The sequence below is a fragment of the Hordeum vulgare genome, chromosome 2H (assembly GCF_904849725.1).
Source record: "Hordeum vulgare subsp. vulgare chromosome 2H, MorexV3_pseudomolecules_assembly, whole genome shotgun sequence".
Taxonomy (NCBI): domain Eukaryota; kingdom Viridiplantae; phylum Streptophyta; class Magnoliopsida; order Poales; family Poaceae; genus Hordeum; species Hordeum vulgare.
The window spans coordinates 622057985-622069922 of record NC_058519.1 but is presented as its reverse complement, the minus strand read 5'-3'; the positions used below and the strand labels follow the sequence as shown (position 1 = coordinate 622069922).

At 46.6% G+C, this 11938-nt stretch overlaps 1 protein-coding gene across 1 annotated transcript; it reads left to right on the top strand.

The window, feature by feature from the left end:
* Window positions 1–8168: 8168 nt before the first annotated feature.
* Window positions 8169–8950, top strand: LOC123428799 (5-amino-6-(5-phospho-D-ribitylamino)uracil phosphatase, chloroplastic-like). The gene has a single exon (XM_045112942.1). The coding sequence runs from the start codon at window positions 8183–8185 to the stop codon at window positions 8948–8950; it is 768 nt and encodes a 255-aa protein (XP_044968877.1). The 5' UTR covers window positions 8169–8182.
* Window positions 8951–11938: the final 2988 nt, after the last annotated feature.

The window sequence follows — 11938 nt, the reverse complement described above, 5'->3', positions numbered from 1 at the left end:
CGATGCTGTAGCTGCTGCTGTTGCATAGTGCTGCTTACTGTTGCTATAGATGCTAGCTGCTCTTGCTGCTGCTAGGTTGTAGCTGGTTTGCATGCCGCTGCTGCTTGCTATGTTGTTGTCGATGCATTGTTGCTTGCTCTCACTGCTGGTGCCTGTTGTTGGCCTTGCCGATTGCTAGTTGTTGTGCTAGGCTGCCTTGCTGCTAGCTAGTAGTGTTAGCTGCTGCTGATAGTTGCTAGGTGTAGTTTCTTTGCTTGTTGCGGTTGCTGGCTTGCCTGCTAGTGCTAGCCGTGTAGTTGTTGATGGCCTGCATGTTATTGTCGTTGCTATGTTGCTTGCTTGCTGTCGTCGCCGGCGATCGTTGTTGTTGTGTCGCCTGCCGTCGCCGCGTGCACCATCCCCGACGCCGTGGAATCAACAAGATCGCCGAGTCCACGATGTCCTCGACGACCCCCCCGGAAACGTGTTCGACTACCGTTGCCGAAGACCGTGTGCGGACGACAAGAGTACGACTACCGTCGACGAGACCCGAGTACCACGACGTCCACGACTTCCATGACGACCGTTGTTCTCCTTCACCGAACCGAACTCCCCCCGATTCGCACGCTTCAAAGGTATACCGTTGGAACGTGTCGTATAACGAATGCATGTTGTATGAGATGTACCTTATGTTGCGCCGTATGCATGCCCGTTGCACGTTGTCTTCTTTCGTCGTGCCCCGACACATGGGAACCCGGTAGCGGGATCACCTCATTCTTTATTTAACGTTCCCGCACACGCTTCCAGTTCCTTGGCACCGATATCTCACCGAGTTATCAGGATAGGAACGTTGTCGTGGCTTCGTTTCCGACTTGCCGCCATGGTCCCCTTTCGCTCGCTGTGGCGACATTTGCTTCTTTCTCTTCTTGCCCGTGTTGTAACTGGCATGCATGACGCATTCATGGCATAATATCTTGTGTTGCATGTTTCTTGTAACGTAGCTCCGATCTATGTTCCGCGTGTTAAACGTCTAGGATGTCATGTAGGACCATCGCTTCACCCTTGCCATGTTAACAATGATTTAATATTGCCGTGTAAATAATCGGGAGTGAATTAAATAATTAATCGTGGAGTTTCGTCGATATGCAACCCGTTGTATATCGAGCTTCACTTAATGTGTAGTGTTCTCTGAGGTGAATTCCCATGCCATGCCTTGCATTTTGACCTGGTCATGCATCATATTAGGGTGTGCATCATGCCTTGCATTTGTCGTGGTGAATATCTGTGTTGATGCTTGTTTTCCGTTTGATCCGTCTCGATAGAGTTCCGCAAGCGTGTCGGAATGTGAGGACCCGTTCGATTACGTTGGTTCGCCGACTTCTCGGTATTGTTCTTCTTCCAAGTGAGATCTCAGGCAAGATGACCATTTTCCCAGATACCATTACTATCATTACCATGCTAGTTTTATCGTTTCTATCGTTTATGTCTCGTTGCCTACCACATGTTAAATATCAGCCTCTCAACAATGTCATGAAAACCTTCAACTGTTCAACCTAGCAAACCACTGATTGGCTATGTTACTGCTTGCTTAACCCTGTTGTTAGCGTTGCTAGTTGCAGGTGCAGTTGCTTCCATGTGATAACATGGGTTCCTTGTTATATCACCATATTAATTGCTATTTAATTTAATGCACCTATATACTTGGTAAAAGGTGGAAGGCTCGGCCTTTCTAGCCTGGTGTTTTGTTCCACCTTTGCCCCCTTAGTTTTTCGGCTACCGGTGTTATGTTCCATAAATGAGCGCTCCTAACACGATCGGGGTTGTTATGGGGACTCCCTTGATAATTCGTTTTAGATTAAAGCTGGTCTGGCAAGGCCCAACTTTGGTACTACATTTGCCTAACATCTAATGAACTGCATAGGGAGTAATTAACCCGAGGAAATTTAATCAACCCCCGGGCCAGTGCTCCTCACGAGTGTTGGTCCAAAATGGACAAACTGCGGGGCAACCACGGGGAAACTCGAGGTTTGGTAACAGTAGGCTTTTCCATCCGTCGTGTCCTGAGAACGAGATACGTGGATCCTATCAGGATCGTCGACACGTCGGGCGGCCTTGCTGGATTAGTTTTACATTTGACGGAATATCTTGTGCATTGGGATTCCGATGATGCTTTTGGAAAACTCACAGTTGAGGTTTTCCATTAGGGACTCCAACGAGATCGCGAGCTTCGTGATTGAGGGTTTCTATGCGGCTTGTGGTAATTTGTGATGGACTAGTTGGAGCACCCCTGCAAGGTTAAATCTTTTCGAAAAGCCGTGGCCGCGGTTATGTGGCAACGTGAAAACTTTGTTTAACACTAGTTCTAGATAACTTGAAGTTAACTTAATTAAAATATGCCAATTGTATGCGTAAACGTAACTGTCTCTTTGATGAGTTCCTTCTCCGATCGAGGACACAGTGGGGTTATGTCTGACGTGGGTAGGTGCTCAGGATCATTCATTTGATCATCAGTAGTTCACGTCCGTTATGCGTAAATCTTCCCCCTCTTATTTCTTGTACTCTTAAGTTAGCCACCAAATATATGCTTAGCCACTGTTGCAACCTCACCACATAACCTTGCCTCACCCATTAAGCTTTGCTAGTCTTGATACCTTTGGAAATGAGATTGCTGAGTCCCCTGTGGCTCACAGATTACTGCAACATCAGTTGCAGGTACAGGTAAAGGTCACTTGACGCGAGCGCGTTGATTGTTCATTTGGAGTTGCTTCTTCTTCTTCATCATCATCGATCTAGGATGGGTTCCAGGCCGGCAGCTTGGGATAGCAAGGATGGACGTCGTTCTTCTTTTCTCGTTTGTTTTCGTCTGTAGTCGGACCCTGCTCTTACTCTTAATGATTATGTAATGTACTGATGTGACTCTGATGTAGCTTGTGGCGAGTGTAAGCCAATTCTATATATATATATATATATATATATATATATATATTCTTTTCAGTACATGTACTTGTAACGATATCCATTCTTGCGACACGACGAGATGCGCTTCTATCCCTGACGAGGTCTTCGTGCCAAATTGAGGATAGGGTCTCATCTTGGACGTGACAGTTCAGTTGGTCAACCTTTGGATATATCTTGAACATGTACAACCCCTTGAGAACGTGAATTGTGAAATAACTTAAAAATTCCTGCCTAATCGAGAGTACTCTGGGGCCTTAGCCTACGAGGCCCAATATTTTGGATCAACTGTCACCACCATGAACAAGTACGTTTGGAAAGGTTGAGCCCCTTCAAAGGTCAAGTTATTCTCCTGACTAGCTCTTCAAGGTAGGCACGGATGGCGGACCGGCTTCAGAAGAGGATATGGGAAAATTACGGGCTTTGCACGGTTCTAGCAATGTAGATTACCTTGCGTGCATGTTTGGAGATTGGTTAAGGAATAGCTTGGATTGGGAAGCCTCGATATGGAAGGATAGGTGTTCATGCACTCCATCAAGCAATTCTGGTTAAACATGTCGAGATGCAACATCTCTCAGCGGAAGGTTGTGGCATCTCTCACTTATTAGTTGAGTAATTTAAAACGAGCGAAATGCTAGAGTCTTCAGGAAGAAATCGACACCTCCATTTTACATTCTCAAGAATATTCGGGACTAGTCAATGCTTTGGGTCATGATGGGCGCTAGTCATTTGAGCAGTATTCGAGATGATGTAAAAACGGTATGACAGGCTATGAGTTGAGCCAAATGTTGAACCTTGTATTTCTCCTTCTTATTTAGTGAATGAGGCAAATCTTTTGCCTCTATTAAAAAACCAGTGTAGCATGTATATACATAACAAAGAGATGGTGGAGGAGCACATATATTTTTTCATTACCAGTAAGCAATATATAATGTATTGGTGAAACACAAAAAAAGCAACCTAAAAAATAAAAAAAGGGGGGTGGGCGGAAACAAAAATGGATTACAATAAATAAATGTATCAGGAGAATGATGCATAAAAAATTAAAAGAAAAATGGTAACCATTTTATTTAGATTTTTTTATGTCATGCCCTTATTTGGATTGTTAATCTTCTCTGTTTGTTCTATGTCTATGTCAGTTATGTCAATTTTGGTTTATTTTCATGTCCTTTTCTTCTTCTAAATGTTACACTATTTCCTTCCATGTATATACATAGAAAAAAAATGAAAGGAGTGTAGTAACTTTTTTATTTTTATTTTTAATATATTTTCTTTCATGTTTTTTTCTGCTTCTATTGTAACTGTACTCCTTTTTTCCAATTCGTGGATTGGGAAAATGTTCTGTTTCTATTTATGTCCTTTTCCCTCTTGTTCACTCATGTCGGACGTCTCTTTCACGCTCATGTCTACGTCTTTGTCAATGTTTCTTCACACTCATGTCTATGTCTATGTCATTTTCATGTATAGTTTGGTTTTATCTCCATGTCATTTGCTTCCTTAGATTCTCATACTTTTTAATTATATCTGGTTTTGAGCGTATATATTTTTGGTGATGGTTTTAAACTCATTGAGTACACTCTCCTATACGCCTGCCATGTGCTAAGTAAACCTAGTGATACTTCTTATGTCTAGTTGTGCCTAGCCCATCCACTTTATGTGCACTTTGTGCATAGTTTTGTTAAGATGACCTCTATGTATTTACTTGAAAAGGGAAACGCTTCGAATCAGAAGTCTGATAGGAAATATTTGTCAGACAGCTTTTACATTGTTGATTCTTTTCTAATCCCATGGTCCAGGCCAGTCTAATGATTCTCGGACCCTCTCAATTAAACGCACATAATTACCCATCCCGAGTAAATCTCGCCTTCTCCCCCTTGACCATGCCTGGGCAAGGAAATATCGCATGCCTAACCATACACCGCAGCCCGTGTCCTACCCCTGTCTGCTCCATCGATATCTCCTCTCACCGTCGACCGAGTAAGGCCCCATCGTAGAGCATATCCCTGCCCATGAGCTCGTGACCATCTGTCCCACCGCGCTGGTGCGTCGTTTTGGCTTGGCAAAGAAATTGCTCGTGCATCCCACGGGTCCCCCCTGGTATGCACTCATCGAAACTAGAGTCTGATTCTTCTCATCACTTGTTTTTGATTTGCCATAATCTGGATGCAATTCTTGCTTCGATGAATTTTATTGAGTATCAGTTTGTCATGCAGCATGAATGGCATGGAATCAACATGGTAATGCATACACTCGACAACAGGTCAAGAACGCAGGCCCGCTGTTGATCATCCTATATCTCTGTGTGGTCCGACGGCCCCGTTTGCTCCTTATCATATATTCATATATCTCGTGCGGCTCGCCGGCGCCAACCCCCACAACTTTGCGATAGAAGAGGTCATCGTCGGTGGCTGGAACCTAGTTACATAGTGAGAATGTCTGGGTCAATGACATAAATGACGGTGTGACATGGCAGGTAGGAAGGATAACGTGCATGCTTCCTTACATATCATCTTTGCTTCATCAGTTCTAGTGACAATTGTTGCTTCCTGCCTTGAATATTCATGCATCATGCCTGATAGATGTTGCGTCAAGCAGCTTCTGTGATGGCTTCGATGCTGATTGGAGACGGCAAGACATGTACGGTGGTGACTGGTGCATGCACCAAGAAGCATGTTCATAGGATCTACCCTCACAACGAAGACGGCGGCGACCTAAATAAAGGGAAGCAAGTCTACTCTTTACAGAACATACATAATGAACTTAGGAACCGGTGTATTATCGGCCACACGAAGGAAGCAAATTTGTATGAATGCACAAAGCATGAAAATAAACTTATGCTCAGTTAGAAGAAAACCAGTTTTACGATGGAAACACTTTTGTAACTTATGGAAGAGGAGTTTTCTTGTGTTGGAAACATTATAGAAAATATATGTGGGCTCAAATTTTCAAATGTAGATACAAAAATAAAATTACACAAAATTTTCTTACATGCAAGAGTAGTTCGAACCAAATTTCAATTCAACAGAAGCAAATTGTCTCGTCAATGGAAGCAAAAAATTTACTGCATTGGAAACAAGATAAAGCGTCAAAGTAGGTGCACGTTTTCATTAAGTCAAAGCAATTAGAAGCAAATTTTACTAGCACCCAAAAAAACTTAAGTACACTATGAATGGAGGAAGCATGAAAATAAACTTATGTTCAGATAGCAGCAAAACAGTTTTATGATGGAAACAATTTTCTAACCGACGGAAGCAAAGTTTTCTTGTGTTGAAAAGAATATATGTGGGGCTCAAACAGTCCAATGTACAAAGAAATTCATTGATGCAAAAAAAAATATTGCGTGTGTATAGTTCTTGGACACACTTTTTTGGTAGGTCCAACCAAATTTCGATTCCAAGAGAAGCAAAGTGTCTCATCAGTGGAAGCAAAAATAAAATATAGTGTGACATTAGATGAACATTATTTTCATTAAATCAAAGCACTTGAAAGGAAATTTTACTAACATTAGGAAAAAGGTTAAATATTTGTTCTAACAAACAATTATATGTATATGAGACATTATTACTAGTTGAACGATGGAAGAAGCACCAACAACAGCATGGGCGCCAAGCGTTTGTTTCAGAACAGTTACAGAAAGCACCGTAATTAATTAAAGCGAGTCATTATAAAAAAATCTAAGAAACAGCCTGGCGCAGGCTCTATTCTCGTACATGATCCGACGTCAATTGGGCTGCTAATCCTACGGCCATCCACTAGTCTAACGAGAGTGCTGGAACTCGCATGGTCTCGCGGGATCATGATGGTAACTTTATCTTCAGCGCTTGTAGATTTGTTGATGATTGCGATGACGTGCTTGAGTCTGAGATCCTGGCTATTCGGGAGAGTCTCAGGTTGGCGCTGCAATGGAGCTCTCTACCGATAGATGAGGAGTTTGATTGTCTTGAGGCTGTTGCAATGCAAAGGACGCGGGATGCAACTTATCAAGATATGCTTTTTTGATTGGAGAGATTAAGCAAAGTATGGGGGAACGTGTCTCTTCTATTACTCATATCCGTCGTTCACGCAATTGTGTTAGTCATGCTATGACGAGTTTTGGTAGAAGGCAGGGCAGAACCATGGTTTGGCTCGGCTCGGCTCAAGATAAAGTCTTATGTATTGTCTCACGAGATTGTAATCACTAATGATTGCGTAATATAAGAGTTATTTCGTAAAAAATATATATCAGTAGTCTGATTGCTAGTGCTTCCCTTAGTTGAAGCACGTAAGTATAGAAATCAACACATTTCTTATATCCATGCAAAAATTATTAGTGGTTTGTATGTTATTTCTTTTCAACAGTATAACAAAACATCCATAATTAAAAAATGAAGTTTCAGCTTGGATGGAGTGTGTATATTTCACCTGGCATTATGTAGAATCTATGGATTCATCATGGTGCTCAACATCTACCTACCGTATCCAACATCGCTCGAGCGACTCACAAGGCAAACCAACGCCAACCCAAGACGCAAGTCCATGCTACCGCCTTGGCCGACCATTGGGCAACAGACCGGCGGCGGCAGGGAAGGGGGGCTCCTAGGCCACCTCGACCTATTCCCTTGTCCAGTCCCTTCCTCTTGCGGCAAAATTGATAAATATGATCCTTAGATGGTAAAAATTTACAAACTGGACTACGTTCAAAAAAATTTCACTCAGCTAACTCTTTTATGTGACGCCCGATACTTAGGCGCCACACTATACTGTGTGACGCCTAAGCCTCGGGCGTTGCACATGCTGCAGTGTGACGCCGAGAGCTTAGGCGCCACAGATGCACTTATGCTCGGCGCTCAGGCACTCCTCCAGCACCTCCACCCACAGAGCGCCGGCGCCCACGTCCGCGTACACATGGGTTGTGGCCTTGCCACTCGCCCGCGCCGCCACCACCACCACGGTGCGTGGCAGGGAACGCGTCTCCACCACAATGTCGTCGCGCGCCTGGGCCTGGCCCTGGAGCGAGTGCCCGACGCCGCGCGCGACCGCGGTCGCCCTCGGGCGTGGCGGCGCCGTCGACAGTTCGGTAAGGAGGAGCGCGATGTCGGCGGTGGACTCCGGCCAAAGGATCACGAAGGGCGCATCGGAGACCATGGCGCCGAAGTCGCGCGCCGAGGACGGGGTTGGCTCGACGAGCGCCACCAGGCCGAACACGTCGGTGGGGCTCTGGATGAAGGTCGCCGCGGAGCAGAGGAGCAGGGCGGATCCAGCGGCAGCCATGATGATGGTGGACACGGTCAGCGCCAGCACCTCCTTCATCGCCCACCACCCCTTCGACCACCACCGGCCCAAGGGGATCCACGCGCGCCGGACGCTCCATGTCGTCAGCTGCCGCCACCTGGGCACTGCCTTCGCCGGCCGCCGCCTCGTGGCACGGGTGGTGCCCACGAGGCAGCCCGCGAGGCGGCTTGCCGACTGGCCGGCCAGGGCCCTGGCCGCGGTCGGGTTCATCAAGGAGGCCGTCCCGCGGAAGGAGTTCCGGGGGATCCCGGGAGAGGGCGACACCGGCGGCCTGGGGACCGATGATGCTCCCCCAGCGGCAACGCCGTCGTGGCCGCCACGGAACAAGGCCGACGACCCTAGCCTGCACAACCCCCTGATGCGTCTCGAGCGCATGGGCTGTGGTTGGGTCGGCGTCATCTTCGAGTGGGAGGGCGTGGTGGTCGAGGACGACACGCGGCTGGAGCGGCAGGCGTGGCTGACCCTAGCCGAGGAGGAGGGCAAGTCGCCGTCGCCCGCGTTCATCCTTCGGCGGATCGAGGGGATGAAGGCCGAGCACGCCGTCTCCGAGGTGCTATGCTGGTCCCGGGACCCCTCGGAGCTCCGGCGCCTGCCTCGAGGGCGACCGTGGTCGCGCGCGGCGTCGGGCACTCGCTCCAGACCGTGGTGGTGGTGGCGGCGTGGGCGAGCGGCAAGGCCACCGCCCATGCGTACGCGGACGTGGGCGCCGACGCTCTGTGGGTGGAGGTGCTGGAGGAGTGCCTGAGCGCCGAGCATAAGTGCATGTGTGGCGCCTAAGCTCTCGGCATCACACTGCAGCATGTGCAACGCTCGAGGCTTAGGCGTCACACAGTATAGTGTGGCGCCTAAGTATCGGGCGTCACACAAAAGGATTAGCTGAGTGAAAAAAATTCAAACGTAGTCCAGTTTGTAAGTTTTTACCATCCAAGGGTCATATTTGTCGATTTTGCCTCCTCTTGCGCCTTTCACACCGTGGAGCCATGTGGCACATTCATACACGAGGGTTGAGGGCGTTGCATTGCATTTGCAGTTCCACACCCGTCTTGACGGGAGATGATGCGTCGTGGATGCGTGTATGGCAGCCCTTCAGCGTGGAGCTCGGCATCACGCTCGGAAGTGCTTGCTTCATATAATAGTACTTTCAGACATATCCTTTGCTATAGAAAGGATTTGTCTATCTTGCTACACATTTGCTACTATTGTTAGTTGACACTTGTTATAAATTATTTTGCTATAAAACTATCTATCATTGTTACTCACAACACTCGCAGAGAATACCTTGTTGAAACCGCTTATCATTTGCTTCTGCTCCTCGTTGGGTTCGACGCTCTTACTTATCGAAAAGACTATGATTCATATCCTATACTTGTGGGTCATCAAGACTCTTTTCTCGCGCCTTTGCCGGGGAGTGAAGCGTTTTTGAAAAATTGAATTTGGTAAGAAATATTTTCGGTACATGTTGAAATTTACTGTTGCTTGCTACTCTGGATAATCATCCTTTGATTGGTTTGTTTAGGGCATCTTTGCCTCGAACGGAAGTGGCAAAAGCCGCTCCTCAACCTACTGAACTTTCTAAAAATATTTATTTTAAATTTTCTTCAAGTATGTTAGCGAAAATGCTATCTAATCCTTATGCAGGAGATGGTACGACGCATCCTGATTACCGCTTGATATATGTAAATAAGATATGTGAATTGTTTAAGGTTGTAGGTTTATCAAAGGACAAAGTCAAGAAGAAGAAGCTTGTAGGTTTATCCGAGGACAAACTCATCATGATTATCACTTATTTAAGCTTATGTACAAGTGTATTTGGTCTTGAAACGATCAACGACAAAAACATGAAGAATCCACAACTACGAACGGACACGAGTTTTGGAAAATGATAGCGATGTAGTGCGAATGATGCGCTGATGAATGCAACTAACAAATGAAACATAAGGCGAAACTCAAAATACATGAAAGGTTTCTATAGCGTCAGTCTCGAGCTGTTACATTCACTTTGGCAATCATATATTTTCTTCATCCGCCTATGCATAGCTTCGGTTTGATACAACTTTGTTTTTTGCCGACATGATGTTTTGTCTGTTTGTCTTGGATGTATGCATCACAGCTATGCAGAGACTGGACATGTATTCATTATGATTGTATTCCTCAATGCTACATTATAAGTCAATTAAAAGCACCATTTATATTTAAAAAATAGGGTACACCTTCATAGGCGAGAAGTCGGCCAATACCAGCACGAGCAATCTTCCAAACCTCTACTGCTACGACGCAATCAAAGAACATATGAGAGCAAGCTTCTGCCTCACTTCGGAGCACGCATGGAAAATCATCAAACTGTTGCCTCTTGATCAGGTTGTCTCTACTGAGCAACCTATTATGAGAAAGAAGCCAAAGAAAATGTGTAGTTTAGACGGATACACTTAATTATCAAATATCTGGCACATACTACAGGAACAATATTGTTAGGACATTTTTTTGGTAAAGGACATTTTTATAGCAACCCCAACCCTTCGATCCATTTCGTCGGCACGTGTCTGTTTCAGTCGTCATGGACACAAAACGCAGCCCAGCGCGTCGACCCAAACAAATAACGTTCGTTTTTTGTCCGTCCGCGATCCTGTCGAAATGGACACGAGATGGATACGCACGACATCCACCTTTCTCCTCCCCCTGGCCCGCTCGTCGATGGGATAGCGTCACCATTTCCCTCCATTTTTCCAAGAACCTCCCGCCCACTCGCGCGCGCGGCATGGACGTTCGCTCCGGTCCTCGACGCCGTCGTCGGCCTCGCCTCCCGACCCTTGGACGGTCCCGTCTCTGACAAGGGCGGAAGCAAAGGGTCGATGACGACCAGAAAGAAGAAGTTTCTAATGCCTAAGGAGTGCACCGTCCAATCGGCGAGGAGGAAGCGTTGCCGACATGAGCAAGAGGCCATGGAGGAGGCAACAGCCGCGTCCAGCATTGCCGCCACCGTAGATCAGGAGGCCAAAGCCGCGAAGAACCACTGGGTCATCGCTGCCGCCACGAGGCAGACCCTGCTGATGCTAGGGTTAAACCCAGGCCAGCACAGGCTGGTCGTTGCCCCTGTGTCCGTGGCCAGCACCGGCTCATCGCTGCCGATGTCGTCGCGCATGTCCGCCGCGTCGCAAGGGCAAGGCTTCGAACGGCAGCACCCGCAAACCTCCTGGTTTTCCAATTCTGCGGGCTCCGGTTCGCCGTAGGTGAACGTGGCCGCTGAAAAGGATCGAGATGGACCTAGAGGGGGGGTGAATAGGTACAGTTCCAAATTTTAATAATTACTTCGCAATTTTAGGCAAAGGTGTGGAATATGAGCGTGAGCCTAATAATTGCAATGACAAGGAGTAAGCTATTTAGAGTGAAGTAAGGCAACCGGTAAACAATAATCAAATGCAAGTACGTAATAAGGATTAACACAAGTAGAGAGTTAGGGTTGGGAATAACCGAAACTCCAAGAAAGACGAGGATGTATCCCGATGTTCACTTCCTTGGAGGGAAGCTACGTCACCGTTAGAGGGGCGGATGTTACCACGAAGGCTCACCCTATTCTTCCTTTAAGATAACTCCACGAAGGCGTTTCTCAACCACTAGTGGTAAGCCTTTAGGTGGCTTCCAAACCTTCACAAACTTTCCGGGGGTAATCACAATGGTTTGATTCCTCTCCGAAGACTCCTACCGCCTAGGAGTCTCCAACCTCCAAGAGTAACAA